Below are 20,750 nucleotides of genomic sequence, written 5' to 3'. Positions count from 1 at the left end.
TTTTGAAATGAATAAATGACAATTTAAACCACATTTTGATGTTTCTAATAAAGGTAGTATGAATAATAACATAGCAATGATATTTCCCAACATCCATCATGAAAACAACTTCACATTTCACACACGTTCACGCACACCGACCGACCCGCCACTTCCTTAATCTCCTTGTATCTACGCTCATTCTCCATTTTTTCTTACCACATAGGTGCACTTTGTAGTTTTACAATTACAGACTGTACATTTCCCTACATACGTTGTTAGCCCCCTTTTACCCTGTTCTCCAACAGTCAGGACCCCCCCCCACAGGACCACCCCAGAGCAGGTATTATTTGAGTGATGGATCATTTTCAGCACTGCAGTGTTACTGAAGTGGTGGTGGCGTGTTTGTGTGTTGCACTGGTATAAGTGGATCAGACACAGCAGTGCTGCTGGAGTTTTTAAACACCTGAGTGTCACTGCTGGTCCACCAACCAAAAATATCCAGCAATCAGCGACGTGTGACCACTGATGAAGGACTAGAGGATGACCAACACAAACTGTGAGGCAGCAGATGAGCTATCCACTCTACTTTTACATCTACAAGGTGGACCAACAAGGCAGGAGTGTCTAATAGAGTGGACAGTGAGTGGACACTCCAAAAACTCCAGCAGCATTGCTGTGTCTGATCCACTCATTCCAGCGCAACACACACTAACACCACGTCAGTAACACCGCAGTGCTGAGAATGATCCATCACTCAAATAATACCTGCTCTGGGGCGGTCCTAATAATTGTAGAACAGGGTAAAAGGGGGCTAACAAAGTATGCAGAGAAACAGATGGACTACAGTCTGTAATCGCAGAACTACAAAGTGCACCTATATGGTGAGTAGAGCTGATAAAATAGAGCACGAGGGCAAAAACAAGGATGTGGATTTAATGTTATGGCTGTTCAGTGTATATTTGTGTGTGCACGTGTGTGTGATTTATATATTACATTACTTTTGGAGTGTTGGGGGCTTCCAAAGTCTCCTGTTCCCAGGGGCCCAAAAATAGTACTCCCTGTGGCCAGCACGTTTGAGTTTTCCCACTGTTACATTCACTTCACCTCAAGAATGGCTTGCTGACTAACTATTAAGTGTTATAAGTTGGATAACGTGTGTTTAGAAAACACTAAAATAAAAAAAATTAAAAATTAAAAAAAAAAAAACAAAAAAAAACCCACCACAGTGTGCAGGGCAGGGTGTAGCACGACCAGACTTGAGACACACTGATTTACAGCAAGCGGCCACCAGGGAGCGCTGCGTGTGACACTGTTTCAGTCTGACTGCTGACAGGCATTTGCTGTGCATGACAGTCATGTAGACCGCTCGCGTGGTGCTGATGTGAGGAAACTCCGCCGTTTTTGGAGCATTTATGCCATAAACGCCGGTCGGATATGACATTTTCCACTGACTGGAGAGCCGGGAAGCATCGAGTCCGCGACCTTCGCCTCTCTCTGTGCTGCCGTCGATGAAATATGCGTGCATTGTTGTGGAGATAGCGGTGACAGCGGCAGGAATGAGCTCGTAGAGCGAGAGAGAGAGAAGGCGAGAGGGAGAGAAGGAGGAGTGGTCGGCTCGTCGTGGAGAAGGAAAGAGGGACTGGCAGAGGGATTTGGATGCGGCAGACGTGCCTCACGCCGCTAACTGAAATGTTATTTGCAACTGGTGGGCGGTAAACCGTAGTAAAAGAGATCCCAGCGGAGCAGAAGGTCTGCAGATGTTCCAGGATCGAGCCACGAAAACGCGTTCGGGTTTGAAGTGAAGCGGAGCGGAGCTGGAGGAACTGGGTGGAGAAGTGGCGGAGTGGAGGCAGACGACAGACATGGAATAGCTAAAGGTCGGGGATTGGAGGCTAAACGCTGGACGCTAGGCTATGCACGTTCAGAAACAAACAGGAGGGCGCGTTTAGTTGTCAGCAGTTGTCGTTACGATGCCACGTAATGCCATAAGGGCGTGATGCTCAGAGTTAACTGTGCTAACCGAAGCGTCTGTTCTGACAGGATTACTTTCCACTGAGACTTTTTTGCGTTGAGCCGTCAGCAAATATGATGTGCGAAGTGATGCCCACGATTAACGAGGGGGACTCGGTGAGTTCCCAGAGAGGGTCTCAGAACGGCTCGGACCCGGAGTCCAATTTCGAGCAGCTGATGGTCAACATGCTGGACGAGAGGGACAAGCTTCTGGAATCTCTGCGCGAGACCCAAGAAGCGCTCCTCCAATCACAGGCCAAGCTTCAGGACGCGCTGCACGAGAGGGACGCGCTGCAGAGACAGATCAACTCGGCGCTGCCTCAGGTTAGGCTAACGGCTGTCGTGTGGAAATAAGAAGAAAAGTTCTATAATATGAAGTATTTATTATATTTTGTTCGTTTGTGGTCCACGAACGTAATTAAAGCCCAATTACAAAATGGGCAGCAGCTTCTACACACTTTTACTGTCCGTTTTTACCTCAGTGCCCTCCACATTGCTAAGCCACGTAGCGCTCTGGAAGGTAAGCTAATTACTCTGTAGTCTAATGTTACCTACACCATCAATAAAAAAAATAAAAAAAAGAGTAGCTTACTGTTCAGGTAGCCTAAATTAGTCCCTCAAGGTGCGACATGGTCCTTAAGGTCCAATTGTGTACCTGAAATTAGTTTTAAAGGTACAGTACATTCACGTTCCCAGAGGAAATGGGGCATATTTAAATGATACATTATCAGAACTTTAGTCAAGAGGGGTGAATGGAGTCAGTGCTCCAAACTTATAGCAACAGAATGTGGGACAATTATGTTCCCAAACTCAGGGCCAGATTAAGATGGGTGCCTCTGGACAATATAGCTACAGTGCCCTATCCCCCAAAAACCCACTGAAATAACCCAATTGCTGAAAAGGTCTGTGTTGCTTAAGACTCTATTGATTCTTCACAAAAAAAAAAATCTAACAATCTGAACTCCTCAGCTAAGACCTTGTCAAGATTGTTCAGGAGAGGGCATCAGATGCTTTTTGGATATGGCTGAATTCTAAGTTTGAAACTAGATGAGCGTTATAACAGATTAAAATCATTTTGAGCAGCATTTTGGTGCCCATGGGCAGTCACTCAGGTCACCCGTATTGTAGTTCTGGCCATGCTGACTAAAAGGTGCTGAAGACATACCGTTGAGGGTACCCTGAAAGCCTGAGGGTACCCTTGCATCCTGAAAGGTACCGTTAGTGTACAGTCACACCTGGTTTGGTGGCTGTTATTGATAGACATCTTTTTATCGATTTGTCCAGAATGCAAAGAGCCACAAATAACGTTATGAAGGTTTTTTTCCACTGCACTCCTCAGGAACCCTCTCAGCCAGTCCAAATTTTTCTTGTGTTCCATTTCCTAACACACCTGAGGCAGGTAATCAGCCTTGTGCAGCCCCTTTATTACCTGGCTGAGGCATGTTGGGAGCTTGAACTAGACTGGACTGAAAACCCCCTTGAGGAGTGTGTCAGTGGAATTTGATCTGGAAATTCCATCATTGCATCATCATGCCAGCACTTTTGTCTCTCTGGTCACAAAAAAATCCCCAACAAATACACGTATTCCCTCTGGATCCGTTTTCCCTGTAAGCTAAAATCAATCTATTATTTATGTCGACACATTTTATTAAGCTTCTAAGACCCATACTTAGAGGTTTGGTGCTGGTGCCAAGTAAACATTTATTTTCTCAGAAAGGTGCAGCATAATTTACTCACTCACATTGCCTTGACTGTGACCCAGAAATGTCAGCTCTAATGAATATGATTGTCTCCCAGTCAAAGAGGCCAAAATCACCAGCAAGGTTAAACATCTCGGAATGCCAAACGGATTTTGCACGAAGGCGGCTGAGAGCGCATTATGAAATGAAAGAATAATGATCAAGAAAATTGGACAGTTTTACACATCCTTTCATCTGTGCTTTTAACGCACTTCCTCTCACCTCTCTTCATTTTGTCACAAGGCTGAGCAGCTCTGCCTTTGGTGGACTGCAGGACACAGTTGATGCAGGTCAGGTCACTGGCGGTGGCCGATGGAGCGTAGACATCTACAGCGCTAGCCTGACAGCCTTGTCTTGGCCTAGGTTGATGGAGCTGTCAAGGGCATTTGTGAGGCCACATAGAACATTTCACAATGGCAGGCCTCACACGGGCCATGAATTTAATTCAGAGGACATTTAGAGCAGTAGTCACCAACCTTCCTCCTGGAGGTCTGCTTTGCTGCAGAGTTTAGTTTCAGCCTGCATCTAACTTACTACCCTACTTATCAAACACTAATGCATCTGATGCAGCCAATCAGGGACTTCAGAAGAAGTTAATTAGCTGGAGCAGGTGTAGCAAATAGTGTTTGGAACTAGGCTCCACAGGAAGATAGATCTCCAGGACCAGGGTTGGTGACCGCTGAACTAGAGCAAATTCTGCAATCAGAGAAGTACCCTGTGAGCGATATTACAAAATATATTAAAGTGGTGAGAGTCGGGGTGATGGAGAAGACCTGGGTTATTGAAGCGTTGAGTTGAGATGATTGAGGAAATACATTAAATTGTTGAAGGTTGTGGCCATGGAGAAAATCGTGGAGTGCAAATATAAAAAGGGGATAACATGAAGCTCAAGTGATTTGATGTGTGGTTTCCTTCTTGTGCATTTCTCACAGGCCTTTAAATGGTTTTGTGGTTTAGATTTGATATGAGATAATGTTTTTCAGCTCAATTGGAGCGCAAATAGCACATTAGAACAGCAGTTTGATAAAGTAGTAGTTTAGGACCACTACAGCAGCCTCTTTTGCACCATCGCGCTCGTTCCCTTTCCTCTTCACTAGCCCTAGAGCTGATGCTCATCTGGGTCATGGCATAATAGTGTAAAACTGTTCTGTCAGGATGAGGGTCAAAACCATGATGTGTTGCACTGTATTCAAATCTTGTGTGGACAGATCTCTCTGGAAAAGCATAATAATAGGTCTGTGATTAACAGTTGTCTTTTTTGTTTATTGTATGCATCTTTCAGAGTATAAAGAGCCTAAAGAGCCTAAAGTGGCTGACCGATTAGCTGTCTTGCTCTTTTCCTCCCACACAGCTCAAGCTCAAACAAACCAGCCTTACTCACTGTTGCCCTCTAAAGTTGTTTTAGGTTTTAGGACCATTCAGAAGTTGTGTCTCCATAAACGTTTTCTTGTTTTTCTTTTTTTTTGAAATACGCATTTACATCAACTCAGTTATTACTTTATTTGTTGCAACATAAACGTGGTTGTTAAAGGTAACAACTGTGGAAAATAATTGTGGTCAGCTTAAATAATTGTAATCAGCTCAAATCATTGTGATCAGACAATTATGTAATAATTGTAACAGGCTTAGCTCTTTAATATTAACATTAATTTCTAGGACTGAGACTTATGCAAAATGTATTAGGTCCGGGACAATAAGCAGTTGTAAAAAATTTAACTCCTCGTGCTATGTGTCTGAATCTTCCAGTCACGCTTGCTAAAAGAAAAGTGTAAATGCTGCCGAATCCACTTCTTTTTCCCCTGCATTTTCTTCCCATGTTCTTGTGTTAAATAAAAGAAGGACTTGATGTGCTTTAAAGTCAAAAGAAAAAAAATCAACTTGTTGTCAAAAAACTTTACAATTTCCAAACATTAAACTAATTAAACTATTTCTGCGACCATAAATGAAGTCCTAATGGTAGATAAAGAGAACGAAATTAAACAAATGAGACAAAAATATAAGACTTGGTAATTTATTTATTGAGGAAAGTGATCTAATATTACATATCTATGAGTGGCAAGTGTATGTGATGTTTACGGTAACTGCACGTCAGCTTTGTGGGGTTTTAGCCTATTTCTTCATACAAAACAACTTTAACTTTGTTATGCTGGTGGGTTTCCTCCCATGAACTGCTTGCTTTGGGTTCTTCCACAACATTTCTATAGGATTAAGGTCAGGACTTTGACTTGGCCATTCCAAAACATCAACTTTATTCTTCTTTAATCATTCTTTGGTCATTGTCTTGCTGCATGACCCATGTTCTCTTGAGTTTCAGCGCACCGACAGATGTCCTGACATTTCTCTTTAGAATTTGCTGGTATAATTCAGAGTTCATTGTTCCATCAATGGCCCAGATGCAGCAAAACAGGCCCAAACCATGATACTTCCATCACCATGCTTCACAGATGGGATAAGGTTTTTATGCTGGAATGCAGTGTTTTTCTTTCTCCAAACATAAAGCTTCTCATTTAATCCACCCTGGGTTCTTTTATGACCTCACAGACTATAACACGCCTTACTCTTGGTGTGATCTTTGTTGGTCCACCGCTCCTGGGGAGTGTAACAGTGGTCTTGAATTTCCTCCATTTGTACACGACCTGTCTGACCATGGACTGATGGAGTCCAAACTCTTTAGCAATGGTTTTATAACCTTTTCTAGTCTGATGAGCATCAACAACTCTTCTTCTGAGGTCCTCAGAAATCTCCTTTGTTCATGTCATGATACACTTCCACGAACATGTATTATGAAGATCAGACTGTGACAGATCCCAGTTCTTTAAATAAAACAGGGTGGTCACTCACACCTGATTGTCATCCCATTGATTGAAAACATACATACATACATCATCTAAACCACTTATCCTTCTGGGTCGCGGTGGGGTGCTGGAGCCTATCCCAGCTGTCATTGGGCGGAAGGCAGGATACACCCTGGACAGGTTGCCAGTCCATCGCAGGGCAGACAGACAGACAGACAGACATACACAATCACACACTCACTCACACCTAGGGGCAATTTTAGCACGTCCAATCAGCCTGACTGCATGTTTTTGGACTGTGGGAGGAAACCGGAGTACCCGGAGGAAACCCACGCAGACACGGGGAGAACAGGCAAACTCCCCACAGAAAGGACCCTGGTCGCCCAGCTGGGAATCGAACCCAGGCCATTCTTGCTGTGAGGCAACAGCGCTACCCACTGCGCCACCGTGCTGCCCTGATTGAAAACACCTGACTCTAATTTCACCTTCAAATTATCTGCTAATCCTAAAGATTCATACTTTTGCCACTCATAGATATGTAATATTGGATCATTTTCCTCAGTAGATAAATAAGCAAGTCTAATATTTTTGTCTCATTTGTCGAATTTGGTTCTCTTTATCTACTTTAGAACTTGTGTGAAAATCTGAGGAAGTTTTAGATCAAATTTATCAGCTGTAATTCGCGTACCATTGTAAGTGGCTTTGGATAAGAGTATCTCTAAAGTAAAGTAGAACAGTTACATAAAATAATGTTTAGAACTATTTTATTGTCTGATGTCATGGCTATATAAAATTAATGAATGATCCATATTTGGACATTTAATCTGTCTTATGCTCACTGCACTTTATATATTGATTATAATGGAATTTTGTGTGAACATGTTGTAATTACTCATGACCTTGTATTGAAATCCAAAAAAATTTTAAATAATCAGTATCAGAATCCATCAAGTGTTTATTATTCGATGGCGTTCTTAGCTCAGTAATTCTGCATTGGTTTTGGTGAATCCTTAGGTGCCCTTTTTGTTCCATAATATGCTGTTGTATTTAAAAGTTTTGCCTTAAAGATATTGTACTGACTCAGACTTGGCGATCTGAACGGTCACCCAGCATGGTGGTTTTTATCTGGTAATCTAAGTCTGAGGTTTCTAAAGAGAGCCCTTCAGGAAGTGGCTGTTAGCTTCTCTTTCTGTCTCAGATTGCTGAGAGCGGGTCGCGTGCCAGAGATGGAAGATAGGAGTGATACTGATCTAGTTTGCCGTGTTCCTTCTCCCTCTCCCTGTCTCTTTTTCTCTCTTCTTTTTTTTTCATTGAAGTGGTCCAGAAGCAGCTTACTACTTCCCAGATTTAAGTCACCCAGCACTCATCTAGTTGGGCGGAAGCTGAAAAAGATGAAGCTTGGAGCGTTGTGCCTGTGGGCGAATGTGTACACTCCACAATATCAGAGGAAAAATAATTTAAAAGGAGGTGACTAAACCCCCTATCCCCAACCCCCCTGTCCAAAAAGAAAGTGTCAGTGAAGAGCACTGGACCAGGGAAGAGTAATATTTTCTTGCACAAGATATGCCATACGCTTCTTTGTCTGAGGGGAAATCAAAAACGTGCTCACTCTTTTTCCACTCACATTTAGGACAGCTCAAAGCAGAATCTCACCACTGTGCTGATGCCCTGCTGAAAGATATCAGTGTAACATACTGTTGGAGCACAAATATGACATACTGGCTGTTCTGGCTAACCAATAAAGTGCAGTTGTTGAATGTTTAAAAAGCATTTTTGTGAACTAGTTATAGCAGAAAAAGTAATAACTAGGCTTTGTAAAATGAAGAATTGTCATAAAAGACTGATTTTCTGAAATTGTAAGTCTTTGTTTGCTATTAAGCGTTGTGCAATATTAATCTCACTTTAATTGAAGATCATTAACCCATTAATCATCTAGAGTTATTACTATCATGTTGCTGTACTTTCCTTGCAAGCATAAATATATATTTAAGTATAGAGTAAGTTGTGCAATCAATTAGCCTACAGTCTGACATTTTTCTGTTTGTTTTGATGTTGAACAGTGACAAAAATGGGTGTTTTTTATACTACAAAACAAGAATGCATGTGTAACATAAATCTTTAATCAAGTTCAAATCATCATAAGATACTTCTTTTTCTATTTATGGTCACAAATGTGAAATTAGCTGAAGTTCAGAATCCGTGACGGAATTCTCTGATTCTTTCTTGCATTAAAAATGAGAAATAGTATTGAGTTACACCATTTGTTTGTTTTGATGACGATAACTCTGCAGTCCAAGAAGTCATCTCAAGTCAGTGGTGGTGCCGATGAGGCTGATAATGAAGGTGGGGCAGAGAGGAAGCAATGCCACAGACCCTCTCCCGATCTGCCGAGTCATTCCAAAGACAGCAGCAGGCGACAAATGATGGATATGTGTGTGCTGAGCTCTCCCTGGTTTGGCCACAGTGCAGCGTTAGCATCTTCCTATAGGCTCTCCCCGGGTGGTCCACCAGGAGAAGCTGGCACCTCAGCAGTGCTGTCAGTCAAGGCTGCTGGACGACTAATAGGGCAGCTGGGGGAGGGGCTGGACATGTTTGAGTACAGGAGAAGTGGAGTGATGATTGGACAAATATGCTTTGCAAGCTGTGGAGATATGTGCTTTACAATGTTTGGTCTGGTTGATGATGTGAAGAAATGTTGTCTAGTGATTCATTTGCTTGTTGGCGCTGGTGCTCGTGCATATATTATAACTGTTTGGCTTCTGCTGCTGAAGGAGTATCACAACTGTGAATTTAAATTTCATGTTTGTGCTGCGTTTTAGGGTCAAGTAAACTAGGTCGTCTTTATCTTCCCAATGTAATTAGTTTCACACAGCTCATGTATACTCTGATGTGTGTGCGTTTGTTTGTGTGTATATACATCTTAGTCTGCACTGTTGCATATTTCTGAATGTATTATATAAAAAAAGCAACAAGCAGCAATCCACAGGGTCCAAGAATAGTTTGCAAATGGTCACAAATATTGCAGTTAATGCTATAGTGCCCTCTATTGATCTATGACTAAGAGTTTTCAGCTTAACTTTCAGTCTTTCAACATGATGCGTAGGTCAAGTGTGTAAAGTTTAGTGAGAGTCAGACAAAACTGTCCTGTCTTTGTATTTCTATGCTGAAATTAGTGTTGCACAATTTATTGAAAATTCAGTACTTTTTCAACGCTGCATTGTGCAAGAAACCAAGGGCAACCAGGGTCCTTTCTGTGTGGAGTTTGCATGTTCTCCCTGTGTCTGTGTGTGGGTCTCCTTCCAAAGACATACAGTTAGGTGAATTGGAGATGCTAAATTGGCCCTGTGTGTAAATGTGTGGGTGAATGTGTATGTCTGCCCTGTGATGGGCTGGTGACCTGTCCAGGGTGTTTCCTGCCATCAGCCCAATGAGCTCCAGCACCCCCTACAACCCAGGAGGATAAACAGCTTAGAAAGTGTGTGTGTGTGTGTGTGTGTGTGTGTGTGTGTGTGTGTGTGCTTTATAAGGTATATATCTTGACAGCACCACTCTTTGCGACCCCAGCTTAAGAACCCCTGCCCTAAAGATTGTTGCTGATATGTCAGTTGTTTTTGGACATTATAATCCTGCTTCACATATTTCCTACCTACCACATTCTCATATCTGACATCCTGTGTATGTCAGTTGTTAAGTGGATCTGTAACATTAGTCACTGGTTTACCTCATGAATCTTTTTTTCTGTTTGATCTGAGTGAATCTGTTTAATGTTACCTCTCTCACATCTTATTTGTACTGTTACTCCAATATCCAGTGCAGCCCAGAGGAGGATGTTTCCCCGGGTCCTGGATCCTCTCAGTGTTTCTTCCTCATGCTCTTGAGGAGTTTTCCTGTCACTATTGCTCAGATCTTGCCAGGTCTGAACCTGGAGTTCTTAAAAGCTGCTTTATAACAGTGTCTATTTTAAAAGCGTGCAAACAAAACTAAATTTAACTGAACTGAATTTTGAGCAAAATTCAATTTTGACTGTTAACAGCAATTAGCACTTAGTGGTACAGCATGAAATACTGTGAATTATACTGGAGTTCTCTGCATCTTCAACAGCAGTGGCAGAGACTGGACTCACCAGATTTACTGAACTCAAAGTTGTAAGGCAGAACCCTCATACATTGAGCAGTAATGTTTAAGATAAGCTTGATTGTGATGCTGTGAGCATTCCAGCAAATTATTGTGCTAAATGGAATGCATTAATCACAGTTTTTTGTGGTTAAATATCTCTAGAGAACGAAATTGTAATTCTGATTGAAATGTGATTATTTCCACAGCACTGCTCTTGCTGCACCTTCTCTTTCTCCCTTGCCTGGCGGACTGTGCCACTGCGTGGGTTTGAAACACGAGAGCACTTTTCCGTCTGGTCTCACCCTGTCTGTGAGAGCTGCTATTCAGTATGTGTGTGTGTGTATGTGTGTGTGTGTGTGTGTGTGTGTGTGTGTGTGTCTGCATACATGACTTTACCCTGTGGATGTCCTTGATATTCAAGGGCACGAAATCTCATTGGATTGAATTTGTTGTACAGTACTATGCAAAAATCAGAGATCACCCTTTCATTTATTTAATTTCTAGTCAATGGTCAGTACAACAACAAGTACAAGGTATTCTTTTTTTTCAAAGTCAGAGGAAAAATAAACAGCTCTAATAAACAACTAAACACAATATCACAATATTTAGTATTCATTTGCGACCACTGTTTGCCTTCTAGCTTTCCATACTTCCTAAGTTCAGTCTTAGAAGTTGGTTGCATTTTCTGATTCTCACAATCCGAATAGTCCCAAACAACTTTGATAGTATTGAGATCTGGCTGGTCTATTGTTCTGAGAACACCAGCAGCTTTTTTGTTTGATGCCTTGATTTTTTCAACAGCATGCCTGGGATCATTGTCTTGCTGTAGAATAATTTTTGTCTCAATTAAACATTTTATAAAGTATATTGCATGATGTATTAACATTTGTTTGAACATCAGCATTCATGGTGCCTTCAAAGACAAATCAACAACTCCAGATGTTGTTATACATCCCCAACTGTTCTAGTGCATATTTTCTTTTTTGTCTATTTCCTTTTCTCAGTAACAGCTTCTTGAAGCTACACATCCTTTCAGACCCATAGTGCTGAGTTCTCTTCTCACAGTGGAAGGATGGACAGAAACACCTGTGGAGTTTTTTCATATCTGAAGCAAGAGTGGAGCTTGATTTTCTCTTCCTAATCAGAGATGAAAGCTTTTAGTACTGTCTATCTGATTGTGACCGTTTTGATGGGCTCCTAGGTCTTGCACGGTGGTTAGGAGTCCAGCTGTATTGTTTAAAAACTATTTAACTCCTGTTTTTTTAAAACATATTTTCCTTTGAAACTAAGTTAATGAAAGGGTGGTCACTTTTACTGCGTTCTGTATTTGATTATGTTCTTTCAATTTGACATGCTTTCTAATTTGGTAAATTGCCAAATCTCAGCTATTGATTGAGAAGGGTTTACAGCTTATTTATGGCAACATTTAGAGCCTCTGGCATGCATTTGTGATGTCCGGTCCCATTTCCAGCACAATGTGGTAACTACAAGCTACAGATCCTCTCCAAAATACACTTCCCACTTTATATATCCATCACATGCCATTTGGTGCTTCCCTGCTGGAAGCGGACTTGAGTATTTGCGCACTCAAACAGCAACTCAGCACCACACAGCTCAGCTCTCGGTGATAGATGAGCCCGATCAATACCTGCTATTTTCTCATCACCCCCATTGGAGGACGCTTTGTTTCTGCAGAGTATTTGAAAATGTAGACTGACCTGAATACGGTAGCGAGCTAGCAGACGGTTTATTTTCGAGGCCCTAAAAATGGCAGGATGATCCGATTTTGAGACATTCTTTGAGCTGAGTTTGTCTCCGATAAGTAGCCTAAAGAAAAAGCTAAGAACTTATGGGGTTCTTTACTTCCAGTTTGGACTGACTTGTGATGATGAGAGACCACCCGTCACTGTAATTGTATGTCATCACCACCTATTAAAATCTGCACACAGTTAATCGATGCTTATGGTGAAATAGCAAAATGGATTTCAATTCAATTAGACTTAATTACTATAATTAACCTCATCAAGATGCAGTTATATTTTTTGTATTTTTAGAAGAGAATGAAAGGAAATGCCCATTGTGCAAAAATTAGTCCAGTTTACGCAGTTCAGTATTATTGGAGGACAAAGCCAAATCATCTTGTTTGTTGAAATACAGCTAAATCTGTATTTAAAGTAATTCTGTCCATTGAGTAGCCCTTTGTCTTGACAGAACATGCATAAAAACACTATCACACTTCTTTTGTCAGTTATTTTGTGTACCTGTCTTGACCTTATTCCTGCTTCAGGCTGTTTTCTCAGAGCTTCTCTTGGTTTTGTTGACACATACGCTTCTGTAGTGACTGTTTGACCCTCTGACTGGAGCTTTTGTCAAAGCACTGCCGGATGAAACTGAGATGTGATTGCAATGATGCTTAAAAAAATAGACACTGGCAGAAACAGTGCTAGTGTTGCTGATTCATGGGGCATCATACAGTGTTTTTCATTATAACAGGCAACCCTATATCATTGAGGATATGAGGGAGCTTTGAGGTGAAGGAAGCGCATGGCCTATTCTTAATGTAACTCCCTGGAGAACCACCATTGACCATTGCGATCTGCTTCTCCATTGTTCCGTGGCATGGTTGCTCACATTTTTGCATGTAATTACATAAAGCAGCAGAGCCCTGGAGCTTGTGACCGGCTTCTGTCTGAAGTCATTTGCGCACTCAAGCTCACGGCGCAGCCACTGATTGGGCTCAAGCACTGGGAGTGAGGCTAATATTTTGATCTCCGACCACCTTCTCCGGCCCAAGTCTTTTAACTCCTGTTCAGACGGCTGACAACGTTGGAATGAGCTACAGAAGACCTCCCTCACACCATCCGATCTGCCTACAATCATTCAAGTGTCAGGTTCCTCTTGCTTTTAGTGGGTTTAACCATCCTCAGTACTTTTGCCAGCTTGGAATCTCATCAATAAATGAAAAGTCCATTAAGCGGCCCATTAGGGAAGGCCCTCCAGGCCATTTTTAATCTCAGACAGGTTCTGTAGTTATGTTATGCATAGTGAAGGAGTCTCCTTGCTATCTAAAGAATTCTGTTAATAGACAAAAGCAGGACCAAGCACCATTAGAGAGGGAACTGTTTGGTAACTCTCCAGGCTCGTCTCCTGTAAGGCTGTTTGTCTTACCGAATGTCTTGTGGGCAGTACATTTAGAGACTTTTACTTTATCTGAGTTTGTACAAGTGCATATCCAGGTTGTGCATAGCAAAATGGAAAAACGTGTAATTGAAGCTTTCTGTGCGCTACCTTGTTTTCTGTAACTATATCTCCATTTTTGTTATTTTTCAGTTTTTGACATAAATTGAAAATGACTGTTGCCCTTTACATTGTATGTACATTTCACGACGAATGGACCAAAAGAAATGACCCAAAATTACTTGGAAAAACGTCTGGTTCCATTGATTTACTTTAAAAGTAAAGTGCGTTTTTTTTCCTTCTCCTGTAAAGTTACCATTTTGGAGATACAAGGTTTTCTTCCGACAACAGCGAAATCCATTTGAGGCTGTTATATTATGTTCTTTGCATATCAAAAATGTGACGGCAGCATTAAGACATCATGTTATTTAAAGAGAAGCGTAGCTTAAAAGGCAGAAATACTCTCTTAATAGTTAAACTGAGTCGAGTCTGATGGAGTCGCGGATGGATTAGGAGCTCCTAGACTGGGTGGTGAAGGGCTGTGGGTGCTTGGGTTGTGCTCGTCATGCTAATGTTTGTCAAGCATGAGAAGAAAAACTCTGCTCAGAAGATTATATTTTGAAATTGGTTCGCGTTCTCCCATGGACACAACTGCAGTGCTGGTCAGTGACTGTGGCAGAGGATTAGGCACTGCGCTCTGCTAGATGTGACAGATAGTAACATACTGCAGAGCAAGAAAGAGTGAGTAGTGGTGTCTTGAGTATGTTTGAGGATTAATGGGAAGGCAGTTACTTGTTCAGCGAGGATGGCCGTCTAAAGCTGACAATGTGGTACTGTGCAGAGAAAATGTTATTAGATAAAAAGGCTGCACAAAATGTTTGTTAATTATTACCACAGTACCAGCCTTTGCAATACTGACATTGCAGGAGGCTACAATATCCAAATTAGCCTCTCACCAGTTAGATATTAGGGCTGCCCAGTATATCGTTTGGTAATTTTTATCATAATATTGGGCTTTGCAATAGTAATATGACAGGAGGCTGCGTAATGTAAATGAGCATCTGATCAATCAGATATTAGGACTGGACAGTATAACATAGCATATTCTGGCCAATCACTCGCTACAGATAAATCAAAACATTCACATAATCCAATAAATGTGAATGATTTGTGTCAAATCAAATATCCAGTCTTAACACATCAAGGATTCATTAGTATATTTTAATGGAGTGAAATTAAAAGATTTACTTTTAACCTCTAAATAAAAAAATGTCATTTCCAAAACAGAGAGTTTTATTCCATAGGTGGGGCCTTATTTTAGCCACACCCCTGCATTTTAGAGCAGGAAGTAAGACTGCATCCCTGTCCCTCATGGCCATATGGATCACATTGTTTTGTAGTAACACAAGTAAATGTGTCCCAAAGTCTGAAAATCAGCATGTAACATTAAGAATTGTCACCACCGAAACACACATTTTCTGTAAGTAAACTTTTTTTATGTTTTCATGAAAAATATTATGTATATTATGTGTGTGTACAGCTGTTGAAAGCTGTGTTTGCTACTCATGACCAGCATTCTTGAGCTATGATGAAAATGATCTAAAATTGTCACTACTGAAACAGTTTTGTTAGTGACAAAATGGAATTTTCAACAATTTATTGTAATAAATTTAACATAATTAAAGTATAAGGTCACTCGAAGCAAGTCAAGTCAGTTAAAACGGGATTTGATCTCTGACCATATATTGTAAGCTGAACAGAATATGCAGAGGAATTTCCTTCTATAGCGATCAATAAAGAATCATGAACACAATTTATGCTGAATGCTAATCTCTGTATTGTTTCATTGTCTACAAAATGACAGATTTTTTTTTCAGACAGCTCTTGATTTTTGATTGTACAACTCTTGATTTGTACACAATGGACTGGTGTTTTCTGTATGACCCACCATATGGTGTACAGTCACTTTAATAAACGGCTTATCATTCTGTTGTTCGAATGCATAACCGATTTCATTAAAGCCTGTTAGAGCTGTAAAAGCTGTCAAGGCTTTATTCATTTAACAAACACAGACCTTGGATGGCGACTCAGGGGATAAGCATTTAGGGACCTGAGCCAATTCATTTTAAGGTGAAACTGGGCTTTGCTGAGTGTAGCACATTATGAAATTGTTTCAGCGAACAGAAGGAGTTGCTGTTGTTCACTGAAGCTTCATTTTCTAAGCAAAAAGCAGACTGTGTGCTGGCTCTTAGCCTTAAATAAGCAGTTCAGAATAAGTAATGAGCTGCTCTGAATTAACTGGACCAGAGAGAGAAAGAGATTGAGTAGGAGAGAGATACAAATTATGAGCGTCCCAAATGGACTGCTAGAGTCTCTGTCCCATCTTTTGTGGGGGATGGCAGTGGCTAGGGGTGTACAATACACATATTTTCAGGTTCATTAACATTTTCAATTCTAAGGTCAAAACTCAATTAGAACTGCAATATTTCATTTTCAATAGGGTTGGCCAAAACTACATTTTACAGGTTTTGAATATTTATTGATATCTCCAAACAAGTACAGAGAGATTCACTTGAAAGAGGCCCTGAATATTCTGTAATAACTCTCACTAGGACGAAGCAATCTGAACGAAACAACAAGCAATGTGCTCTTCAGTATATGGAGCTTTGAACAAGCCGGGATGCCCCTGCGTCGGAGTGCTGAGGTCGGCACCAGACAGCCATTGCAACATTTAACCTCCATTTGCAGCTTCCGGGTGCATGCCCCCGTATCACTTCGAGAATCGCATGTAATGCAGTCGATTACACATATGTCAAGGTATGTAGCTTATTTTTTTGGTTCAGATTGTTTCATCCTAACGGGAGTTACAACAAAATATTCAGGGCCTCTTTCAAGTGAATCTCCCTGTACTCAAACTAAACTATATTTTATTTAATAATTTACTAAAATATGACATGTGGCTAAAATGTGTGTTGTAGTTGCAGAGCAGCTCTTGTGCTGTGCTAACGGTGTGTGGATATACTGTAATACAGCAATAAAACCTGTGATTGTGAATCTGTCACAGTAATTGCTGTTTGCATTGTCAAGCTTTAAACCTTGTGCTCCCACACATGTGATTTCTTCTATTAATTTCTGCTCTTTTAGCTTGAATGGCCATGTGGAAAGTAGTTTGTTGAGCTCGGAGGCGAGGTGCTGTGGATGGTTGGCATGAATTTATGATGCATTCAACCAGCTATAATTTATGTGTTTTTAAAATTGTCCATGTATTATTAATAACTGTTCTTTTTAGAGGCAGGAATGAGTACTCGATTATTCAAAATATTTGGGCCAGGCATGAACTTTGATACACTAATTGGAACATTATTTTTCTTTTGTATATTTTTTAGTCGAATCATTACACCCTTGTCCAGTTTTTCAGTATTTCAGTCGACAACTGTAAACAACGATTACAGGTAGACATTATGGTAAAAATATAACATCATGGTACTTGAAGACTTTTTCGCAATATGTATTATATACACCGATCAGGCATAACATTATGACCACCTCCTTGTTTCTACGCTCATTGTCCATTTTATCAGCTCCACTTACTATATAGGTGCACTTTGTAGTTCTACAATTACAGTCTGTAGTCCATCTGTTTCTCTGCATACTTTGTTAGCCCCCTTTTACCCTGTTCTTCAGTGGTCAGGACCCCCATGGACCCTCACAGAGCAGGTGCTATTTGGGTGGTGGATCATTCTCAGCACTGCAGTAACACTGAACACTGAATTAGATCAGTCCACCTTGTAGATGTAAAGTCAGAGACAATAGCTCATCTGCTGCTGCACAGTTTGTGTTGGTCACCCTCTAGTCCTTCATCGGTGGTGACAGGACGCTGCCCACAGGACGCTGTTGGCTGGATGTTTTGGGTTGGTGGACTATTCTCGGTCCAGCAGTGACACTGAGGTGTTTAAAAACTCCAGCAGCACTGCTGTGTCTGATGCACTTGTACCAGCGCAACACACACTAACACACCACCACCACATCAATGTTACTGCAGTGCTGAGAATGATCCACCACTCAAATAGTACCACTGAAGAACAGGGTAACAGGGAACTAACAAAGTATGCAGAGAAACATATGGACTACAGTCTGTAATTGTAAAAATACAAAGTGCACCTATATAGTAAGTGGAGCTGATAAAATGGACAGTGAGCATAGAAACAAGGAGGTGGTCATAATGTTATGCCTGATCGGTGCATCATGTTTTTTTTTGTTTTTTTTGCAAACAAGTTGGAACAGACAAAATATGTTGGGTAAACAGTAATGCCTCACTTCAAAAGGCTATGAAATTCACTGTACTACAGTATAGTGCAGTACAATGTTTTCAATCTCAGTAAAACGGCACTATTTTGAGAGGAAAAATAAAAAAAAATGAAGTGAATAAAATAAAACAGTGGCATAAGGAACTGACGTATAACCTGCTACCTGTTAATATGCCATTGCTATTGGTTGTTGTTTAAAGGCTTTTAAAATGGGTTAAAATATTTACAATTGGCCTATGTCATTTTTATGATGCATGCAGTTGTTCAGTATTCTAGAAATGCTGATGATACCCTTGATAAACTCAGAAAAGTGTACTGTGACAATTTATCATGGCAATGATAACATACCTTTGTATAACGCTCCTCTAGTGTGTGGCACTGTATGGCATGTTTGGCTGTCTGGTCTGTCTCTTTGTGTCTGTCTGGTTCCCTCCCTTTCTTTCTGTGACATTGCCACGCCCATAATTGGTGACTTGTGAGGACCCATGCTGGGTAATGCTTGGCCCTGGCTTTAGCCCCCTCTTTGTGCATTCATGGAGAAAAAAACGGGGGTTTTGAACGCTAATGAAATCTCACTCTGGGTGCTTTTGCCCAGTGGGCTGCTGTGTTTTACCCTCTGTAGGTTCGCCAAACCATCTGTCACGCAAGGCTCTGTACACGATTGGCGCTTGAAGATGCCAGTTTGTCCCCCCTCTCACTCTGAGGAGGAGAGAACATTAGCAGTGCTTGGGTGCTGATGGAGCTGAATGTGGAAGAGAAATTGAGGGTTGTATTAAACGTTTCCTCCGCCTACTTTGAATCACTCCGTGTAGTTTCAAAGTCAGTAATGTAGTTTCCTTTGTCTTTTCTCACTAGAGTCTCTTTTTGATTCTATCACTAATCTGTTAGTCACTATTCAATGCAGTACATGTGGTTTAGTTTTACAGTAAAGCAGTAGGCCATGAGAGGCTGTGTACTTCACATTACATTAGGCATGATGTGAAGCACGCATCACTATTATGAAGTGGTGACAAAATGCATAGCGATGTCCAAGAAAAATGTAATGTGTTATTAATAATCAAATGATTAATCACTGCTGTTTGTATATCACATTTGTCTTATTTGCTCAGGGTTGGCCCCATAGAGAGATATTTTTTTCCATTAAAAAGCAGTGCATTTTGTTATAGCTATATAAATAGACAAAATAAGGTTCATCAGAATGTATTTTTTACTCTCAGTAATTCACTAACATTATTTATATCTGGTTGAACTCACCTGATTCACAAAATCATATGATTTCCTTTGAGTGAATGCAGTTTACAGTTTTCTTTACCAACGTCCAGTAAAAGCAACAGCACTTGCATGTTCCAACCAAAGAGTGTGTATATCATATGTATCTCCTCTGTGATTGTAGCCTTTCACTCTCATTTCGATTTGCATGGTCGTATGTATATATATCAAGTTTTTACAAGTATTTCAAAGCTTCAAATCTGTTTTATAAAATGTTCTTTTCCCTCTGTGTTCTTTAAAGGTTTTGATACACAGTGTTCTAAACGATGTATGCAACAAAATGTCAACACTCGAAATACACACACACACCCACACACAGGCAAGCTCACAAAGGGTCTCCTGCTTCATTTATAAACCAATCCTGTCATAATAAATGTGAAGTGGGCCAAAGCTATTGAGTAAAACCGAATCTATTATGCAGAGAGAAAAATTGCTTTGTCAGCAGCAGTGCGCTGCCTTCTTGCATCACCGTATATTATGTGTCAATATCAATATTCAGTGCTGGATTATGGAACTTCAAAAAGCAGTTTTATGCAGATTGATCCTGCCAGATGCACTGCCTGTAGACCTGTCCATCAGCCAGCCATGGAGCAGAACACGTCCTCCTTCAGGACTCAATTGTCAGCGTGGCCATGGCTCGAGAAGAACATTGCTGCGGTGCTGGAGAGATCCCTCAAGACCTACTGCAAGTTCTTAACTAATATTTAAGCGCCGTAAGGCAAAGAGGAGGGGCGGGCTTTGAACCCTTATGGGTCTCAGTGCTCTTTAAAAAGTCATAGCGGTGCCATTAGCACAATGCTTTGACGAGTCAAGCCAGCAGAGATGGCATAGCGGGGATTGTGGGGATAATTTATTTAATTGGTGTCTCTTACAGCTGAAATGCAGGAAACTGGTAGAAAAAGGAGTTTAAAGAAACAGAAGAAAAGCGTTAAGGGCTTGTAAGGTGTACATAGTGAATCACTACAAGTTCTCTGTACGGTAAAAGTGGATCTTTGGAGCAATGTCATAGAAGAACCACTTTCAGATCCCTAAAGAACCTTTCAAGTGAGTGGTTTCAGTTCAGTTTATTCCAATGAAGGGAACCAAAAGTGCTCCTTCAAAGGCATTGCTCCAAACAGCCCTTTTGTAAGACTGAAAACGGTGCAAGGCTTTTTCCTGTCCTTTGCCATTCAGAGAAAAACATCAGAAGTTGTCTTTTTGTTTCATTTTGGGTTTTTTCTCTCTTCCTCCTTTTTTTTTTCCAACAGTGGTGGTTCAATGAGACAGGGACACTGTTAAATGGAGCGGGAAACAATAGACCTACTCTCACCTCTCTCAATCACATCAGAAGATAAATGGCTCTTCTGTATGCTCAT

General features: G+C 41.0%; 1 protein-coding gene across 1 annotated transcript in view; it reads left to right on the top strand.

Moving 5' to 3' along the window:
- Window positions 1–1,340: 1,340 nt before the first annotated feature.
- ppfia4 (PTPRF interacting protein alpha 4) overlaps window positions 1,341–20,750 on the top strand; it is a 191,746-nt gene continuing 172,336 nt past the window's right edge. Inside the window, exon 1 of the mRNA XM_036559543.1 lies at window positions 1,341–2,316. Coding sequence (XP_036415436.1) covers window positions 2,068–2,316 — 249 coding nt within the window. The 5' untranslated portion in view covers window positions 1,341–2,067. The remainder of the gene's footprint in view (window positions 2,317–20,750) is intronic.

The sequence above is a fragment of the Colossoma macropomum genome, unplaced genomic scaffold (assembly GCF_904425465.1).
Source record: "Colossoma macropomum unplaced genomic scaffold, Colossoma_macropomum, whole genome shotgun sequence".
NCBI classification, from domain to species: Eukaryota; Metazoa; Chordata; class Actinopteri; order Characiformes; family Serrasalmidae; genus Colossoma; species Colossoma macropomum.
The sequence above is the reverse complement of the archived record's forward strand: the minus strand, read 5'-3'. Positions and strand labels throughout refer to the sequence as shown.